Genomic DNA, 20,217 nt, shown 5'->3' with positions numbered 1-20,217 from the left:
ATTTATGTTGTGTTGGGCAACAACAAGGACCAGTATGGTTAATTTTAACCCAGGGCAGCTGTAAAACAGCCTTCTAAGATAGCTGGATCATATGCCGCCAAAGTCAAATGTAAAAAGGTTTGCTGAAACATGTTTTTAAATAATTTGGATGAAAAAAAAATGGAGAAAAAAACCCTCATCATATAGTTTCAGTCATTTTATTTAGGTGACAGCCAAGGCATCACAGACTACAAATACAGTTATATCTATTACAACCAGCTGGTTACTGGAAAAATATAAAAACAAGTAAAATGAAATCAGATAAAAAAACATGAAGGCCTAGTCACCATCAGGTCACTGTCAATATACCATCCCTGATATAACTAATGGATAATTCTAAGCTGCTACAAACCTGAAAATGAACTACTTTGTTTTTCAAGCTCATAGTTTTTAGAATATCAAATATTCACAAAGGGCGTTTCAAATACTGCTATAACAGAGCCTGCATGTCATTTTTGTTCATTTTGTCAACATGCAAAATGTAAATCCAAGGAAACAGCTAAAAAATTAACTGTATACAGTAAAACTGTAAGTCAGAGAAATGTCACAGTAAAGTAATAAATACAGAGCAATTCACTTTTTCCTCTTTTGTGAACCAGAATGCTGTGATACAGTTCAGGATTCAAACATTTCATTAGTTTTTTTTAATAGAGTTCATTTCTAAAAACAGGGAGGTAAGGCTAGCGAAAACTAGCAAAACGAATATTTTCAAAAACCTAAAGTCACATTATTTTCTACAAATATTATACACCCCAGCCTTCACCTCCACCCACACTTAAGGGTAGTGTTCGTTGTATTAAGTCTTGCCGTAAAACACAAATCGCAATGAAGCTGTTATTCAGTTTTCTTCAGAGTTCAAGGCCAATACTGTGCTGTTTCTGTGGGGTAGGGCGGAGTCTGTTTACAAAAGAACAGGCTTCACTGCCAACCCAGCTGGGGGTGCAGTCCTGGTTGGAGTGGAAAAGGGTTTCCTGGACCTGAAGGATAGTTGGTAAAACTGTTGGCTTGAGCAGGAAAGCTTTCCAAAGCAGATGTAGGGTGAGCCTGAAAGACAAGTCCAACGTCAAAACAAAAAAGACGTAAACAAGGTTCTACATTCTTCCTTGACCCCTTAACACCAGAACTTTAGCTCCCGTGTTGACATTCTATCGATGACTGTAACTCTTCAACTGTTTGCACAATTAACGTACTGCATTATCTGCACTATAGGGTGCACCGAACTATAAGGCACATTAAGCGAGACAAAAGAGTCCGGCATAAGTCCAAAAGTAAAAAGTGTGTTCACAGTAGTTCTAGAACTTGTTTGTAACACGCTACATGTTAGCCAAGTTAGCGTACTCACAATACCTGTAGCTCTCAACTTTGTTTGCAACACGTGATACCACTAAAACAGAAGTTACTGAGACTACGCCGACTCCCAACCTTGTTAGTAACACGTTAAAAAACGATATGTCAAAGATCGTGTGCTACTTAGGTGTTGCCAGGGACAACTCCAGCGCTAAAGGGTTCAAGTGCACCGTGAATGTTCACCTGCAGCAGAGCCGATTGCATGGTTGGGTTGTGGAGGCCACCAAGTGCAGCAGGAGAAGCAGAGGGAGAAAAGCCTGCTACTGCAGGGAAAGACAGCAGACCAGGAAAACCACTACTTCCTGGAGGCTGGAGGCCGCTGCCCAACCTGGAACACACAAGAATTCTTACTCACTGAAGAACATAAAAGAACCATGTCTCTGTTGGGTCTTTTTATATTAGAATCTTAGTTCTACTTTAAAGTCACCTTGTTGGGCTGTTAGAAAAATAAAAGTAATCAATTAAAAAAAACAGTCTTAAATAACTATGACACAATGAAAAATTTGTCTTTGAGGACATTAAAAACACCTTTTAACATAACATTCCTGTATTTGTTTTTCTAGCTTTTTTATAAAGCTGATTCTTAGAAACAATTTAAATTTTTATGAAGACAACAGGTCTGTATCACAGTTAAACAGTTACTAGGAAATAGTTCAGCTAACTATTTACCAAGTTTAAAAACCCACTACAATGAAAATTGTGTTTTTAACATGTTCCTGTAACATGTTTTTCTCATGATGGAGGACATAGGTCTTCTGATTTTAGCTAAAAATTGCATAATCATAATTAAAAAACCACTAGAATCACTTTAAGAAGAGAGAAAAAGATAAACGGAGCAGCACTTTGAGATAAACTTCAAGCTTAAAACCTTTTTAGTCTGTCTGTTTTTTTCATCTTTTTAGCTTGGCTTTGAAGTGAACTATAATTCAATTCAATTTCAATTCTATATTTTGTATAGCCCAAATTTACAACAGCAGTCGTCTCGATGGGCTTTGTATCGGTTTGCAATTGCTTATGTCACTGTTGCCCCCTTTTAGCTTTATTGTGGCTTTTTAATCGATTTCATGGACTGTTTCTTTCGTTTTACGTTGCTATAATGTGCATGAGTGGTGTTTTTAATTGTTTTTACCAATAAGATTGCTTTTTCTATGTTTTCCTATTAATTTTTCTTTATTATTATTATTATTTTTCCTTTTATCTGTACAGCTCATTGAGGGCTTTTGCAACTGGATATACTCTCTTTAAATAAAGTTACATTTTAAGTTATTACATTCCAATTAACTGTCAGAAAATAAAAACATTTTACATGATGGTATATTAAGCCCTTTTCGGCAAAGTTGTTTAACTTTTCATCCATATTTTGTTTCTTTTTTTAAATAAACCATAAAACCCACAATAATCCAAAACAAAACATTAAGAACCCATGGAGACATCAGTGTAACAGAAGAAAACTTCTGTTTAGTGGTTTAGTCAGTCTGTGGAAAATCTCACATAAGTGTCCTTTTTAAGAAAAGTGGGTTTGGCTCTTATGGGTTAAAGTCATCTAATAAATATGGCTCTTCATAAAATATGCATGTCTATTTGGTTATACGTGCTACCCTCCACACAACACTAACCAAAACATGCAGACACAAATCTATTAAAGTAAACAGGGGTGAGGACTGTCTTTTCTACATCGAGTTCTTGACAGTTATCCTCTAGTAGAGAAACAGCAGACAACATAGAGCCAACACCCTAATGTATTTTAAAGAGGACTTTGTACTTTGTAGGTGCAACACTGGACTTATGACATTAAACCTACGTGGAAACTGATAGTCATGATTTACGATGCATGTTTTAAAGCCAGCATTGGAAGACGTGGAAATTTGTCACATGCTTTGACGATTGTTCTAACATTTCTGACGAGTTCACTGCACTCTGGCATCCTCCAAAATCATACATCACTACCAGTTAACTTGCACAACAGCTATCCGGTCGTTCTGTGGCATTTTCCACTCACGAGTCAGGACAGTTTTATTGTCTGCCGGCTAAAAGGACTACTGAGTGTACGTACCCCGGCTGGAAGTTGGAGCTGAAGGCGGAGGCGAAACCTGGCAACACCGGGGAGGATGCTGGAACTCCAGCTGCAGCTGCAGCTGCCTGCAGAGGGGTGACTGATGCCACTGAAGACTGAGCTGCTCCTGCCAATCCCATCAGGGAAGACAACACGGGGCTTCCAGCACCGTGCCCCCCTGACACACCCAGTCCAGCAAAAGAGGTGGGGTTAGGACCAGGGGGGATTCCTGGGAATACAGGTGCAGAGCTGAGGCCTAAACCAAAAGCGGAAGCTGAACTGGGAGCAGCATTTGCTGCCAGGCCTGGGTACATGGAGGTTGCGGGGTGGTTGGAAATGTTGGATGAAGGAGCTGCTGTGGGCACGGCTGATGGGGAAGTTGCAGGGAGAGAGGAAGACAGGGCTGGGAAAGGAGACAAGCCGGGATAATGCGATGGTGCTGGGCTGGAAGAAAGAGCATGGAGGCCCGCTATGGCAACAGGGCTCGGGAGAGAAACCTTAGGTGAGACAGAGGGGTGTGACAGACCCAAGGAGCGCACAAGAGCAGCCTGGGCAGAGCCTGATGCCACCAGGGAGCCAACAGATGGAGTAACAGAACGTGACGTGCCCTTAAAGGCCGAGGGTATGGGGCTGCTGCTTCCACTGTTACTTCCCCCTGAGTGTCTGTTCAGGGCTCCAGCAACGACAGCCTGAGCCTGTTGAAGGGGGGAGGGTTTGGGGCTGAGGCCTGGAGTGGAACAGTTTGGAATTGCTGAAGTGGAGGACCCAGGAGTGAGAGGGGATTGTCTGGAGGGGGTGTAACTTCGGATCACAGACCCAGAGGGGTTACCTGCTTGTGGCTGTGTGCCAGAAAAGGTGGATCCTGACTGGTGGTCTGCAGACTGAGAATAATTCCTCTGCTGTGTTGAACCAATGGAGTTTGGCTGCGGCGCAAAGTCTTGACCACTCCGGGAAGGGGTGTCTGTTCCAGAGAGGCTGTGGAAAGGGGAGGAGGAATACCTCCCACTGCTGGAGACGGGGGTTCCACAGGGGGTGCCTGAGGGGGTGTGGGCTTTAATGACTGAGGGTGTAGGTGTGGTGTGGCCACTGGGGGTTTGGGGTCCTGCTTTAATCACAGAGGGAGAAGGGGCTGGGGATGGAGAAGGAGCATTGGGGTTGTGGGAGGGCACCATGCCGGGGAAAACGGGTGTGATGGGAGTTGTAGGAAGCGGCTGAGCGGGAGACTGGGGTGGGACAGGGGTGGACGGAGTGGACCCGTGGGGAATAGGAAAAGGTCCGCTGTTGACGCCAGGTGTTGTGTTCTGTGGATTGCCTGGTCTGTAACCTAGAAGTGAGAATTAAGTAGAAAATATGAAATAAAAACAAAACCTAAAAATAGAAACATATATAGTGCTCTAAAATATGGTGGTTGAACCATAAAATATACTTTTTTTAAGCCAAGCAAAAAACTCTTGCTGATCAGAAATGGTTTAGTAAAAGTATTTCATACTAACCCATTAAAAAAAATAAGTTTGGAAAAATCATACACCAATATAAAAGTTAGGAAAGTTGAAGTGAAAGCAGGGAAGGCACAGCCAGAGAGGAACACTACATACATGCAGTTTTTTAAATTATAAATATTTGAAAAAATAACAAAAAATGTAACTATGCTTTGTGTTTACCTTTGGGAAAATGGTATAATAACATTTTTTGGTTTTTGAGTTCAATTTCATGTTTTTCATGAATCAAAGTTGACACAATGTCCTGTGAATTTATTAAAAGATCAAACAACCATAGTGGTCTTGAAACTTAACTCTCCCCAAAGGTCTTTAATGATCTACAACTCTGGTTTCCAAAAATGCTGGAATGATTAATAAAAAAGAAGACAGAAAACAGTTATACTCATTTAGGACTGCACGGTGGTTTGGTGCTTAAGTCTCACTCCGATCAGCTTTTTATCTATCGTAAAACCGTTGTCTGTGGTCTTTTATTTATGATTATGCCGTTTCTAGACAAAATTTTAAAAACCTGTGTCATTTTCTTAGACAGTTTCTGCAGAGCAGCAGTAGCTCATCAGAAATGTTCCTCTGAGTTGTGAGCTGTTGGCGTTGCGTAAGCTGCCCCCGCTTCCTGTCATCCACCTGTTTACATGCTAGCTTACAGTCCCTCATACCCCCAACTAGGGCTGCACGATATGAGGAAAACTTGCGATATGCGATATTAGTGATCAATATTGCGATAACGATAAATTTGCGGTAAATAAACAAATAGAAAAATAAACAAAAACATCATTCTCATTTCATTGCAACAGTTTAAAAATTATACTCCAAATGACCCTCATCGACATGGGGGACAAATGTCAGGGTGGCTAACCCTGGTCCTCAAGAGCCTCAACCCTGTCTGTTTTCCAATTCTCCCTAGACTGCTCGATAATGATAACCAAAATCAGGTGTGTTCAGTCAATCAGGATGTGAAATCACTTGAGTCAGCCAATCAACAGCAAGCTGGTTAAGGAGAGCTGGAAAACAGGCAGGGTTGAGGCTCTTCAGGACCAGGGTTAACATAATAGGCCTCCATCTGATTGGTCAACAATGGGAAGGCGTCCATCTGATTGGTCAAAGCATAAAGGGATTTATTTGATTCGTTAAATGCTTCAAGCTGCTAGAAGATTGTTTTAACACATTTTGGGTTTGCGATTTATTGCGATATTCGCCGTCTTTTGCGATATGCATATTGCAGAGCTGGATATTGCGATAACGATAAATTTGCGGTATATTGTGCAGGCCTACCCCCAACCCAACACTAGCAGTGCAACAGCAACCTTTCTGTGTGGAGTTTGCATGTTCTTCCTGTACATGTGTGGAGTTTTTTTTTTTCCCGTGCACTTCAGTAGAATGGAAAGTGCCGTCCATAACACAGCAGCGCAGTTTTACATTTTGTAAGGTAAGATGGAGCATCACGACAGCTGCAGTGACATGATGCATGCCACAAGGCTCTGTAATAATGAAGTGTAAATACAAGAGTTAATGAAAGCCATTGACTCCATTTTCCAGGGATTTCATTTGGCTCCGTCTGCACAACTATTGACAAGCTTTTCACATATTAAAACAATCCTATTCATTTAGAAGTATACACAGCGAATAATTAACCCAGATAATAACAATATAGTTCACTAAAGAAAAAACCTGATGTCCACTTTAATTTCTATTTTTATTTATACTTGGAGTTTTATTCATGTGTCGTTTTAGGTTTCATTTATGCTGGTTGCAGGAGAACAGGAAGGTTAAGGCCATTCTGAGTGTTTTATCATTTTACCTATAATTGTTTTAACCCCAGTAAAGCACTTTACATTATTGTTGCTGTTGTGTTAAAGTTGCTCTATAAATAAAGTTTGATTTGAAGACATCAGAGAAACCTATGCAAAAATTATCTTTAAATGAAGAAACCCAGAACAAGTGTTCAAAAACTGTCCCCCTTTGTTTAACAACAAAAATGATTGGCATAGAATCACAGCAAACAGAGACTCATGTCCTACGGCTCAGATTTACCAACCTAACTAACATTCTATTAGCTGCTTGTTAACCATGCGCAGACCCTGATTGAAAAGATCTAAAAGTGCTTAAACCATCATGGTGCATGTAGTTTTAAATATAAGCATAACAGAGCCTTGCAAAATGATGTCACATTTTAACCACAATAGGCCTCACTGGTTAAATTCTTTGTGTTTCTGGGATAATATGACGCTAACCTGCAACGGCAATAACCTGCCTATGTAGATGTATGCTGTGTGAACTGACATTATGAGAGATAATGTGAACAGTGATGGAATTTGACTGGCTTTTTATTACACAATAGTGGTATTAAAGAGGCTTTATTAACATGACAGAAATGTACGAGTGGAAGCAACAGCATAAGCTTTAGTAATTCTTTACAGATGGCACACTATTATCTACAATGACACAAAGGTTTTCAAACCAAACCTTGAAATGAAAAATAATTTTAACTTTAACAATAAACACGTCATTTAGATTAGGACTCAAATTTTTTATTTATTAATGTATTTCTTTAAAATGCACTCATCATTCCAGCATTTTTGTGATTACAGTTGTATTTTTACTTACGGTAGTTAGGACACTGCATTCAGAAAAAGAAGAAACCGACTTCACAAAGCGATACGTGTTAAATGCCAGAACCCAGCATGACTCCACAAAGAATCACATTTTTGACAGAGTAGATCCAATTCTGTTTAGACTCAAATCCCATTCTCAAAAGCCTTAAAAAACATGACTGACTGACCAGAAAACAAAAGAAACGTGCTGCTGCACACAAGCATAGTAAAAATCACTAACAAAAGAAATGGATTTATAAATAAAAACAGAGTGAAATTTTAAAAAAGGGACTTTGGCCCCTTTTTGCAGCACTTTAGTAGCATGTTTTTTTGCCTTGTTGAACATTCTGCATGTAAGTGATAAGCTTTTACTGCATCATTAAAATCCAGAGTTTTCCCTGACATTGATACTCTATGGTGTCCTGGACATGACATTAAAAACCTAAAAGAAAACAAATTGTTCCCTCAAATTAATAATAGGTGGCCACAATTTAGTATTGTGTGTGCACTAGGGCTGCACGATATGAGGAAAACTCGCGATATGCGATATTGGTGATTAATATTGCAACAACGATATAATTCGCGGTATATAAACAAATAGCAAAACAACCAAAAACATAATTTCCATTTCACTGCAACAGTTTAAAAATTATACTCCAAATGACTCTTGTCGACATAGGAGGCAAACATCAAACATAAAAGGGCTCATCTGATTGATCAACAACGTAAACGGGTCCTTCCGATTGGTTGAATGCATAAAGGGATTTATTTCATTTGTTCAATATTTCAAGCTGCCATGAGTTTGTTTTAGCACATTTAAGGTAACCATTTATTGCGATTTTCGCCGTCTTTTGCGGTATGCATATTGCACACCTTGATGTTGCGATAAAGATAAATTTGCGGTATATTGTGCAGGCCTAGTGTGCACAAATGAGTATTTAACCCTTGTGATATCCTAGGCACTTTAACATTGGGAGTGGGGTCATCTAGACCCACTAGACCCGGGGTCGGGAACCTATGGCTCGCGAGCCATATATGGCTCTTTTGATGGTCACATGTGGCTCGCAGACAAATCTTTAATTATACTTTTTTTTTCATTAGACCAGTCCCTCTCGGGCGCGATGCGATGCCAGAGGCGCGCAGTAGTAGCGGTGCTTAGAGAGAGAAATCTGCGCCAGAGCTATCAGTTTACAATTATCTATTATTTCACAGAGTTTGTACCAGCCGGAAACCTGTGAATTGCCGTGCCTAAAGCTGCGCGCTCCCGTCTCTGAGAAAGAGCGCACAGTTGCGGGGACGGGATGTGTGAAGAAGAAAGCAGAGGGTGGGGGTGGGGGGTTGTGGGGACCGGCAGCAGGTGAATCGCGCGGGGATTATAAAAACGTAAAACCCACTGCCCGTCACTCACTGCAGCGTGTCAGTGTGTGTTTGGCTCCAGGTCTGCATGTGAGCAGTCTGTCTCACATCTAAAGTGCTTTCATACTAACCTAAGATCACGTTTAAAGTCTCAACGCCTGCATGAAGCAGAAACTCACCACGTATCAACCAGACAAGAGCATCAGCAAAACTACTACGAGAAATACTCATCATTTATTAGCAACAGCATAACTATGTCATTAAAAAGAATCCACAGACTTATTGTACTTTAAAAATGTTGAAATTACATCAAATGCACACATTCATTTGAAAATTTAGTGATACACATATTGTTGCGGACTGAGTTGGACTGGGTGGCTGTTGGGCCGCGTTATAAGTTCTGGAGTTCATTGAACGCATCAAGCAGAGCTGCTGATTGGCTCTCAGTTCTGTCGCTCATCCTGTTGTTAGGTAATTTGGACCAATGGGGTTCAGCTATGGGCCGAATAAGGGAAATGGGAGGGCTGGAGCGGGAGCAGGGGAATATAAAGTTGGGAGAAGCGCTCTCGTCTCGGCGGGAGAGATTCAGGAGTTGCTGAATTAATTGTACGGCTTTTGTCTACAGTAACCAGAATAAAGAACCCTTCCGTGCCTCAATGTGGGAAGGGGACACTACATTATTGTATGGCTTTTTCGAAATTACATTTAAAAATATGTGGTGTTTATGGCTCTCTTGCCCAAAAAGGTTCCAGACCCCTGCACTATACAGTGCGCTGAACCTTTTTTCTTCAATGATTTGTGATCTTCACTGGTGTCCATGGATTACATGAAATCTTCTCCACCTTTATCCACCTTTGTCATGGTTGGAATAACAGGTCAATGTAAGGGTGGGGTCATCTGGACTCCATAGGATAGCACAAGGGTTAAAGGCCACAGATTGGCATTTTATTAGCTTTTGTAGGCACAAATTAGTATTATGTGTGCAAAAATTTGTTTTTGGGCCCACAACTTAGCATTTATCATGGATCATTTTGTAGGCTCAAATTAGTACTTTGTAGGCTCAGATTTGTGCCCAAAAAATGCTAATTTATGGTCACAAAATACTAATCGTTTATTCATTAATCCATTCTTTCAAAACGAATGAATACTAATTGATGCACACCAAATACTAAGTTGTGGCCACAAATGCTCATTTTTGCACACAACATACTAACTTGTGCACAGAAAATTCTAATTTGTGCCCAAAAAAAACCTAATTTGTGCCTACAAAATTATGTTTGATGTCCACAAAACACAAATTTGTATACACAGAATGTTAACTTGTTGATAAAATAATGCTTATTTGTGCCCCCCAAAAAAACTGATTTGTGGTCACAAAATGCCAATTAAAAGTTTATTTGTGGCCATGAATTAATTTAAAGTGACAATGTAATATTATGTTTTGGATGTCATGTCCAGGGAGATGACAATAAAGACCAAAACAGTGAAGTGTACTTTTCTGGTCAATCAGTGAAAGCAAAAAGGTGCAAATAATATTTTTCACTAGCTAAAAGATATAGTCAGAGACGCAGGTAAGCAGCATGCTAGCAAGTAAGGCTGCAAGCCTGAAGGAGTTGTTCTCACACACACTCATACCGCCTCCAACTGAACCATACCTGCTACTTTGTGGGCAGAGGTGTACGGGGGAGGGGGCACGTTGGCTGTTATTACCCCTCCCATAGAAACAAGGCCTGCGTTGTTGTACGCACCTGAGTAGCAGTTGTAAATATTAAAGGTGTCGACCAAACACTTTGAAACAGGAAATAATTAGATATTTATTGTTGTCACCATCCACCCATTTTTTCTTCACTCCCCCCCCCCTCTTTTAAATTGGTGACAGGTACTCATGAAGTTTAAGAATGATGCAATAAAAGGCAGCAGGAAATATGGGAATCTGTGCTTTTCCTTACTTGGAGCGATGGTAGCATGGGGTCGGCACGGTGGGATGGGGTAAGGGACAGGCCGATGAGGGTTGTAGGTTGAAGGAAACTGAAATGGAAAGACATTAAACATAAAAACTTCTAACATATGGCATCTTTCTAAAGAAATTTGAAAAAAGGCATTTAAACCAACTAAATCCAGTTACATTTAAAAAATTTAATAATAAATAACTAAAAATAAGAAAATAAATGTATTATCTAAAAAATGTAAAAGAAGAAATGTAATCAAATACTTCAAATAATATTAAAAATTGAAAATACACATTCTACTTGATTAACATGTATTATTTTATTTGAATAACATAAAGCTTCAATAATTGTCTCTATATGAATGTTTTTGCCCATTTGTTAATACAGACTGACTTCACTCACAGATTTTTATGTAATTACACTGCGTACTGTCATTTAAAAAAAACAATTTTGACTTTTTGGGGGATCTTTTTGTTCGGTGATTCGAAAACTAATGCTTACAGGTTTAAATTGTCCTATGATGCGTGAAGCAATTCCTTTTCCCTCCAGACTGTTAGAGTCTTCTTTCTTCTCCCCTTCTTTTTTAGCTGGAGGGATTCCCTTAAAAAACACAAAAACATATGCCATCATTAAAAAGCAATAGACATCATTTGATCAAGAAAGAAATACTGTACATAACATGTAATTTATTCTCTGCTGTAGCAAAAAGTCATACAAAAAAAACAAAAACAAGATTCAATTTAATTTAAGAACAGCAGTTGCAATGCACAAATTCACTTTACATGAAAAAAGGCCATTTTAGTGAAGGATTGTGACCGAGCAACTGTGCAGAGAAAAACAGCAACAAACTGTTTTGTAATTGTTTCTTAATGGGACTCTGTAATGGTCATTTCACTGTTGACATGAATGTGTTTCAAAGAATACAAAACATTGAGGGAACAGATATAAAAATTACAAAAGGCAGATTCAATTTTGAGTAGTAAATTCTAAAAAAAACTGGAACAGATCTGCTAATTACCATCGTCTCACTGGTCGATGGTTTTAATATTTTACATAAAAATGAATCTTCAGCAAATATTGAAAAAATGTGCATTACAATCCCTCTTCTACAATTGAGTCAAAGTAATTTCAAAGTGTTTTTTACCAAATCATATCTTGCATGAACTTACAGGGAAAGTTCCAGTTACCAAACTGGGTCTGCCTTTAGGATATGGATTTCCTGGTATCATTCCACAGGAGGAGATCATGGCTACCGGAGCCTTGCAGCCAACCTTGCATACCTAATGACATTTAAATATTAGTATTTTCCAAAAGACAACAACACATCAAAATGAAGTGTATACACATTTTGTTAGTACGTCTCCTTTCATTAACTTGTTAAACTTAATAGAAATTAAAAACTGACTTAATAAAGTTACAAACTCAACAAAGACAAAACTACCGGTATATAAATTCCTACTTACTTGCTCCAGTATCCTACGAGCACGCTTCTTTTCAGACAAATGTGTCCGAAACATATCCTCTACAGGATGATAATTCTGAGCATCTGAAATATTCCTGTCCAGAAACAGAAAATGTAATGCAAAAGAAGATAGACTAATAAATCAAAGTGTTTGATTTAAATTAATGCATTAGCAATGTAACTGGAAAACATTTTAAAGTGCACTCACAAAGCTATGAGTTCCAAGACCACGAGTCGGTCTTTCGTAAAGGTGAAGCAATTCAATATATTTGCAACTTCAGTGGTACGGATTGCAACCATTTTCTAAGAACCATAAGAAACACAATTCAAGCAATTTTATAAAAAGAAAAAAGAGAATCTGGGATCTGATCTCTGAAATAGTTACTTACATGCTGCAGAGCTTTCACAGCTTTGATCTGAGGTTCTGCCCATGAAAAGTACTTCAAAATGTCCATCACCTGCAGATATTAAAAACGTTTTATATAGTCCGGCCACCAGATGTTATCTGAATTGATATTAAATATTAAAAGTGTCAAATAATTTATTGTAAAACATTAAATTAGTGACATCCAGAAATTATGACGCTCTTCTAAAGCCAAAATAAAGAATACTGTGGTTTGATCATACCTGCTTACTAGAGAAATATCCATGCACCTGCTCAATAGCTCTGACCCTCTGATCGGTCAGGACGCACTGAAACAAAGAACAACATTCATTGGCAAAGCATCGCGATTTAATGTATTCATATCAATTTAAAGAAACTCTACCTTTCTTATCTCGTCCAGCACGATGTCGAATGACTTATTGTCCATGTTTTCTGATTTCAGAAGAACGTACTCTCCTGAGACAATGAATGATTGAATGACTATAGCAACTTTGAATATACTGTCAGACACAAAGAGTCAAACACAAATCATTCGTCTGGCTTTAATAAAAAGATGTTTTACTTAACTGCGGTTTTAATATATACTCAAAATTTATCCACAACATAATTTCAATAAATGAAGATTTGTATTAAATTGTAGTTCTGTTTCACACTTGTCTGCAGCTAACAACAAGCTAGCAAGCGACAGCTGGCTCAAATAGAAGCACGATACGACAAAATAACGACAACAAAAAAAAAAAAAAACACAAACAAGAATTGGCAGCCCCTTTCACTCAAATTCGATTACAAAAAACAGTTTGTGGTTTCACAAAAAACGCAGAACATTTGTAAATTCATTAAATTCAACGAAAAAAAGCTAAAAAAAAAGCTGCTAGCTCGAGACAGCCAACGGCGATAACGTCAATAAAAGAGGACCCTTCTGTCCCGTCAGGCCCGTCTAAAAATGGATTTTGTAGATTACATGTAAAAAATAAATAACACTTTTTTAAAAGTCTTAGCTTTATTAAATATTTGAAAACAGTCATATTCTAGCAAAACGACTGCTAATTAAAGTGATTTCAATTTATTTTGGATTCTTACGTTCAATTTAAGTGATTTTGTGCAGGCAGTGTCAGGCCATCTTTGAACACCATACAGGAAGTAAATAGAAACAGGCAGTTGGTAGCAAAAACGGGTTACGAATCTTTTCTTAAGCATTCAAAATGGACAGATTTTCGTGGACAAATGGGCTACTGGAAATAAATGAGACTTTAGTTATTCAGCAAAGAGGAGTAAGATTGTATGACGGTGATGACAAGGTAGTTTAGTTGTTTATTAACTAAAATCATGTTAGCATGAGTGACAGGACACATACACTGTTTGACTTAATTTAAAGTTATTAAAAACATACCGTCACGACAGACAATGCTATAGTTATGATTATAAAATTATATCCTCCTTCTGTGATTTTAGGTGTGAATGTGTAGTAATTTGGGGCTTAAACTTGTTTTTACGTTGTTAGCAATATAGCACTTAAGGATTCTACCGATGATGATCATCATCATGTCCTCTTGAATTTCAACAGGCTAAAATGGATGTTGGAGTTGCCCTGTTGAGCACACACCGGTTGATCTGGAGGGACAATAAGAACCACGTAAGAAAATAAATATTCACTAAAGTTACTTTTAATTCTTTAACAATTTTGATAGAGATAAAAGGCACGGTAAAGTGCACCGACAGTTACAGTAGAATGCAATTCTTTTCTTGAAAACTGGTGGTTAGTTATTTTATCTGTAATGCTAGGGAATTGATATTTTGTTTTATATTGATATTGATATATTTAGTCCTGCTTTCCAATCTTTTTTAAAACAATGCTGTACATTATTTATGCAGACAAGCTCCTTATTCCCACGTTAACCAGGTTTTCAGACAGAAACTTTTACACTTCAATGAGATTTTGTCAAGGAGTCTTGCAGAACTTTTCATATTTCACATTTTCCCCTCTATTTGTTAGTTTCTGGTCTTCTAAAAACCTTAATAAGTGAAATGTGTAACAGTCAATTATAGTTATTATTATTATTCTATCCATCTCTGAGTTTCATGGTTTTGATATCTTGTGTAGCCATTCTAATTTAGAGAGGTTTTACTGTTACCAATGTTTTTTTTTTGTGCTGTGACTATGATTTGCATTTCTCTGCTCATGTTGCAGGAATGTTGCATAGCCATGCCTTTGTCTCAGATCCTTTTCTTTGAGGAGCAGGCTGGAGGAATAGGAAAGAGGTATACAGATGTTATTGTGTTTGATTTTTACTTTTTTAGTGTGCTAGCACACATGAGCCTTGACTTTGAGAGCCTTTTTATTTTTCTGTTTAAAAATATCTTAAAGAACTCTGGTTCAGTTGCAACATTTTGAAACCTTTTTGTTTTTGTGTTGTTTTAACAAATGCTTTCTGTTATTCCAAAGTGCAAAAATAGTTATCCATCTGCACCCAACACCTCCCAACAAGGAGCCCGGTCCTTATCAGCAGAGTAAATACTCCTATATAAAGCTGTCCTTCAAGGAACATGGACAGATTGAGGTAAGCCTTTTTATTCTAAAGGTTTACTGACTTTTTGGTTTTATAGTTTTCAGTTGCTTGGATTAGTTTTTTATTTTTTTGCTTGTAGTTTTACAGAAGACTAACAGAGGAGATGACCAAGAGAAGGTGGGAGAATACGCCTGTTTCACAGCCCATTCCTACAGGTACTGGACTTCAGGTGAGGAGCTGAAAAAACAATCTTTCTCTATCTTTATTATATTTTCTATTCCAGGTTATAAACAGCTTTGATGAGAAACATTTTGTGAATTCAGGGAGCCATTAATTTGAGAAATCTAACAAACAAAAAAGAAAGTTTTACAGCTAAATGTCTAAGAATATGTAAAAAGATATATTTTTTAAAGAATTTAAGGACAAGTTCATCAGAAACAGAAAATTGTGGTCGTTTATGAAGATTCCTGTAAAAACACTATCATAGACTTACCCTTCATCTGTCTAAAATACCTTCTGTCAAAAAAGTTTAGTTGGGCCTATAATGGATCGTTTTTATTTGCTGTGTATGCAACTATTTTTTAATTCTATATTAGCCACATCTGGGCCTGTGAGGCCAATTTCTGAAGTAAATAGTTTAAAAAATATATAGTACATACATTTTATATATAAGTATACATAATGTCAGGTTTTTGATGTTTTAAACTGTGATGAGCAGTTGCAAAGGCATTCCACTAGATGGCAGTATTCTTCACAACTAATAATAATTATGTACTCGTTTTATTTTTATTCTCTTTTCTATTTTTCAAAAAGTTTGTGCATCAAAACAGAGCACATTTTGTGTAGTGGATGCATTTTTTAATGTAATTTAAATACCCATTACTGGGTAGGCTGTCACTTCACATGCATTGGGTCATTAAATTTTAATAAAATCCATATATATACTACCCTGCAGGGCAAAATACGTTTAAATGTATATTGTGAATAAAACTAACTTTAGTACTATTCTGTACCACCTTCTGACTGCAGCAAATCCCATGCTGGTTGTTTGTCTGTCCTTGTCCTTTGAGATTTATTGCCAGGTTTTCAATTGCTTTTGTTTTGTAAAGTTTACGCTTTTGTTTCCAATCGAATAGGCAGGAAGGACGCGTGCAGTGGGGATCGTTGGAATTGAGCGTAAGATCGAGGAGAAAAGGAAAGAAACGGACAAAAACATTTCCGAGGTACATCCTTGACCTCTGAGCAGAGAGTTTGTTGTTGAACTGTGTAGTTGTCTCTTCAGAATCAAGGCAATAAACCTTAATAACAAGTTTGTCTCTTAAAATAAATATTTAACCCAGCTGCGATGTAGAAATTCCTTAGAAAAACTTGTAGTGTTTTAGAGTCGTGGTTGGGCAGATGGAAGTCTTTATGCAGTTTTTTAACAGTGTGAGCTCTATGAAGGGAGAATTAACCCTCCATAGATATCCATTCATCTATAAATATGAAGTGTTATAGCATCTGTATTTTCAATATTTGTATTAATTTTAATTAATAATAAGAATTAATTTAAATTTTCTGTTTTCAGGCCTTTGAAGACCTCAGTAAGTTGATGGTGAAGGTAAAAAAAATCTGTAAATTTACAACAGATTTCTTAACTTTCATTGATTTTAAGAACACATTATATGAAAGAAGACTAAACTGTATCCAGCAGGGATTGCATTGAAGTTTGACAAATGATTTCTTGCTTACAGGCTAAAGAAATGGTGGAGCTGTCCAAATCTATTGCCAACAAGATCAAAGAAAAACAGGGAGACATAACAGAGGATGAAGTACATACTGGTCTTTAGCTAATGTCATGCCCCCAAACTTTCTTTTTTTCTTTTTTATTAATTATCAGTCATGTTGTGTTTTGTAGACAATACGCTTTAAGTCCTACCTCCTGAGCATGGGCATTGCAGACCCGGTTACCAGGGAAACGCACGGTTCAGGCACGCATTATCATATGCAGCTTGCCAAACAGCTGGGAGATATGCTTCAGGCTCCTTTAGAGGTAACGGTTAAAGTTTGCGTCTCACTTTAGCTACAAACTTCAAAACTTTGGCGGTAAAGGGAACCCGCAGGTTCCTGCATTCTCCTTCACTTTTTGTGACTTGTCGTCTTTTTTGCTGCCATCTCAGGAGCGTGGCGGGATGATGGCTCTCACAGAGGTGTACTGTCTCGTCAACAGAGCAAGAGGGATGGAGGTGATGCCCACAGACTATATAGGGGGAAAAAACACAAGACTGTGAAGGTTTATTACACAAAAAAGCTCTTATTTAACTTTTTTGTTCCCATCTTCCTCAGCTTTTATCCCCTGAAGATCTAGTAAATGCATGCAAAATGTTTGAGTCCCTGAAGCTCCCTCTGAGGTGAGTTTGACTTATATTGTTGAAAGGATGTGGGTGCTCTACATTTCTTTTGATTATAGAGCAATCAGCGTAGGGCTGGGTTGGCGCTTGGCTCTGTAAGTTCCAGGGTCTTCCTGTTTAACTTCCTGTTGTAGGAAAGGGTGTCCAGGCCTCCACAGCTGTCATTTCCTGTTGCTTTATCAGAGTTTCTAAAGAAGCGCCGTCCTGTTTCCTTACATTTGTGGCCCAAGTGCACCTAAATGCCTGTTATTATTTTTTTTTAAAAAACTTCAAGCAGTTGACCCCTAACCCTTAATAGTTGATGCAAATGCATGTTTCTGAATTCAAAAGAGGCCATTTAACCCTAAAATCAGTACAAACATTTAGCATATTTTGACATACATTTAAATCTGGCATTATGAATTTCTGATTGATCCATAGCATCATTAACATGTAAGTGGGCAGTATTGTTTTTTTTTTTTTTTTGAGACCACAAAATTGTACTGATTTTCAATTTGTTTGTGAAGAACCATCAACTAGCATAAACTTTCTGCACGTCAACATCAATCAGGTACATTGCAAATAATGTTTACGAAAAGTATGTAGACAAATGCTTGTATCGCTCCCAGCTCACAGCGCAGAGGCCTTGTGGTAGAGTGTCTGCCCTGAGACTGGAAGGTTAAATGTTCAAATCCACGACTGAGTCATGCCAAAGACTCTAAAAGATGAGACCCAGTGCCTCCATGCTTGACTCTTAGAGTGTGTGTGTGTGTGTGTGGGGGGGGTGTTAAACCACCAAACGCTTCCCAAGTACGGCTATGCCTGCAGCTCACCGCTGCTCCAGGGGCTGAGTCAAATGCGGAGAACACATTTCACACACTTAGGTGCGTGACAACTAATGGGACTTTAACTTTTTAAACAAGGCATGGTGGTTCCCAAAAAAACCATTAGGATTGGGAATTGGTTTATTTTAAGCAATCTACACAATTAATCCATTAAACGTAAAGTTTATCGAAAAATTAAAATAACGGCTTCAAAAGGATTGGGAGGAAACGAATTTATATAATCTCACCCCTATCATGCTTTTTTTTTTTTACATAGTTATCACAATTTGGTTGTGACTTTTATTTGGAGTTTTTTTTTATTTTACCAGTCCAAGTTATCAGCAGATTTGTGGGCCTAATGTAGAAAATCTGAATTTTTTTAGTATTTATATTCTTTGTTGTTGGATTGTTTTGTCTGGAATTCTGAAGATATTCTCCTTTTATTCGGTGAAGGTTGCGTGTGTTTGACAGTGGTGTCATGGTGGTCCAGCTGCAGTCTCACAGTGAAGAGGAAATGATAGCCTCAGCTTTGGATAATGTGAGTTTGTTCTAAAAAACAAAAAAGAATGTTTCTTGTTAATGTTTTCTGATCTTTTTACAATCTGTGGTATTCATGGTGCTTTTTAACAGGTTTCTGATAAAGGCTCATTGACAGCGGAGGAGTTTGCAAAGCTCTTGGGGCTTTCTGTTCTTCTATCCAAAGAGCGGTAAGTTATTATATAGATAATATGTATGTCTGTGAGTAGTTTCTGTTTTTTTGATTCTTACTTTACAATCTCCTGTTATTAAATAGTTTCTGTTCATTTTTCTTCTCCAGGTTGCTGCTTGCTGAAAAGATGGGCCATCTTTGTAGAGATGACTCTGTTGAGGGGCTGAGATTCTACCCAAACCTTTTTTGAACGTTTACTTTTATGATTGACACTTATTTTCAAATAGTCGCCCTACTCTGACAATAATTTTCAGTCTGGTTATGGTACAAACTGATTAATGTTATATAGGTGCATTTATATTTTCCATTTGTTTGTTTCTTTTTTGGAATCTCAGACTAAGTTTTTGTTACCAATACATCCTCTTGTTACGTATTTCAAACCAATGTTTATGACCCTTTATTCTCATGATGAATTAACTGTAATGTGGTTGTAACAAAAATATATCATAATGCATATTTTTGTTTCAAGATTTCAAATACTTCATTTATAAAAATAAATGTTCTTTTGATTCAGTGATAAAATTCTAAAATAAAACACATTCTGCAATAAAGGGCTTCAAATGTTCAATTTAATTTTTCTATTCTTAAGAATGGAAGATCAGACCCTGTTGTGGTGGCAGGTTTGACAGATTAGATTACCTTAGTATGTATTTTGAAAAATATTTAAAACAGGTAAAAAAGAAATACTGTACTTTTTACATGCTATAGTAGCTTTTTAATTACTGCCTAAACTTTTTGTCTTAGCTTTAAATTGCTGTTTGAATTTGTATTTTTCCTCACCCTGTTTTCTGCTATCTCTTCTATAAAAGAAAACTGAAGGTCTGGATAGTTGATTAGATTATCCTGACATGCAGTTCACTTATTGATTGTTGATTTCCTCAATTAGTTTGGGTAATTGTGAGAGCACATGAAACAGGTTTGTCCTTTGTGCTCAATGATCCATGCCTGACTTTGAAACTTTGCTTGCATTTTTTTTGAACATTTTAAAAAATATATGGAGATTTCTTTGATATTTCTTTGGCCGGGATAGGCTCCGGCAACCCTGTGACCCCGAAAGGGAAAAATGGTCAAGAAGATGAATGAAAAAAAAATGAATCAAAAATTGTATTCTGCATTTAATCAGAATGTAA

At 37.6% G+C, this 20,217-nt stretch overlaps 2 protein-coding genes across 3 annotated transcripts; one reads left to right on the top strand and one right to left on the bottom strand.

Moving 5' to 3' along the window:
- Positions 1-181: 181 nt before the first annotated feature.
- On the bottom strand, positions 182-13,586 carry proser1 (proline and serine rich 1). 2 transcript variants are annotated; one of them, XM_004076317.3, is made up of 12 exons: positions 13,061-13,586; positions 12,921-12,986; positions 12,683-12,751; positions 12,502-12,596; positions 12,295-12,388; positions 12,001-12,111; positions 11,333-11,431; positions 10,832-10,910; positions 10,538-10,630; positions 3,440-4,763; positions 1,570-1,714; positions 182-1,083 (listed from the first exon to the last, which is right to left on the bottom strand). In XM_004076317.3, the coding sequence occupies exons 1-12, from the start codon at positions 13,103-13,105 to the stop codon at positions 958-960; spliced, it is 2,346 nt and encodes a 781-aa protein (XP_004076365.1). In that variant the 5' UTR covers positions 13,106-13,586; the 3' UTR covers positions 182-957. The 2 variants fall into 2 exon arrangements, with proteins under 2 accessions (XP_004076365.1, XP_011481648.1); XM_011483346.2 differs by lacking the exon at positions 10,538-10,630 and having other exon boundaries at positions 13,061-13,585.
- A 210-nt stretch (positions 13,587-13,796) lies between these two features.
- vps36 (vacuolar protein sorting 36 homolog) lies at positions 13,797-19,913 on the top strand. Its single transcript, XM_004076222.4, has 14 exons — positions 13,797-13,976; positions 14,243-14,311; positions 14,867-14,937; positions 15,122-15,236; positions 15,325-15,414; positions 16,322-16,408; positions 16,753-16,785; positions 16,919-16,996; positions 17,083-17,217; positions 17,345-17,410; positions 17,511-17,575; positions 18,832-18,916; positions 19,009-19,085; positions 19,196-19,913. The coding sequence occupies exons 1-14, from the start codon at positions 13,881-13,883 to the stop codon at positions 19,275-19,277; spliced, it is 1,149 nt and encodes a 382-aa protein (XP_004076270.1). The 5' UTR covers positions 13,797-13,880; the 3' UTR covers positions 19,278-19,913.
- Positions 19,914-20,217: the final 304 nt, after the last annotated feature.

Source organism: Oryzias latipes, chromosome 14 (assembly GCF_002234675.1).
Source record: "Oryzias latipes chromosome 14, ASM223467v1".
NCBI classification, from domain to species: Eukaryota; Metazoa; Chordata; class Actinopteri; order Beloniformes; family Adrianichthyidae; genus Oryzias; species Oryzias latipes.
This window is presented reverse-complemented; position numbering and strand designations above follow the sequence as displayed.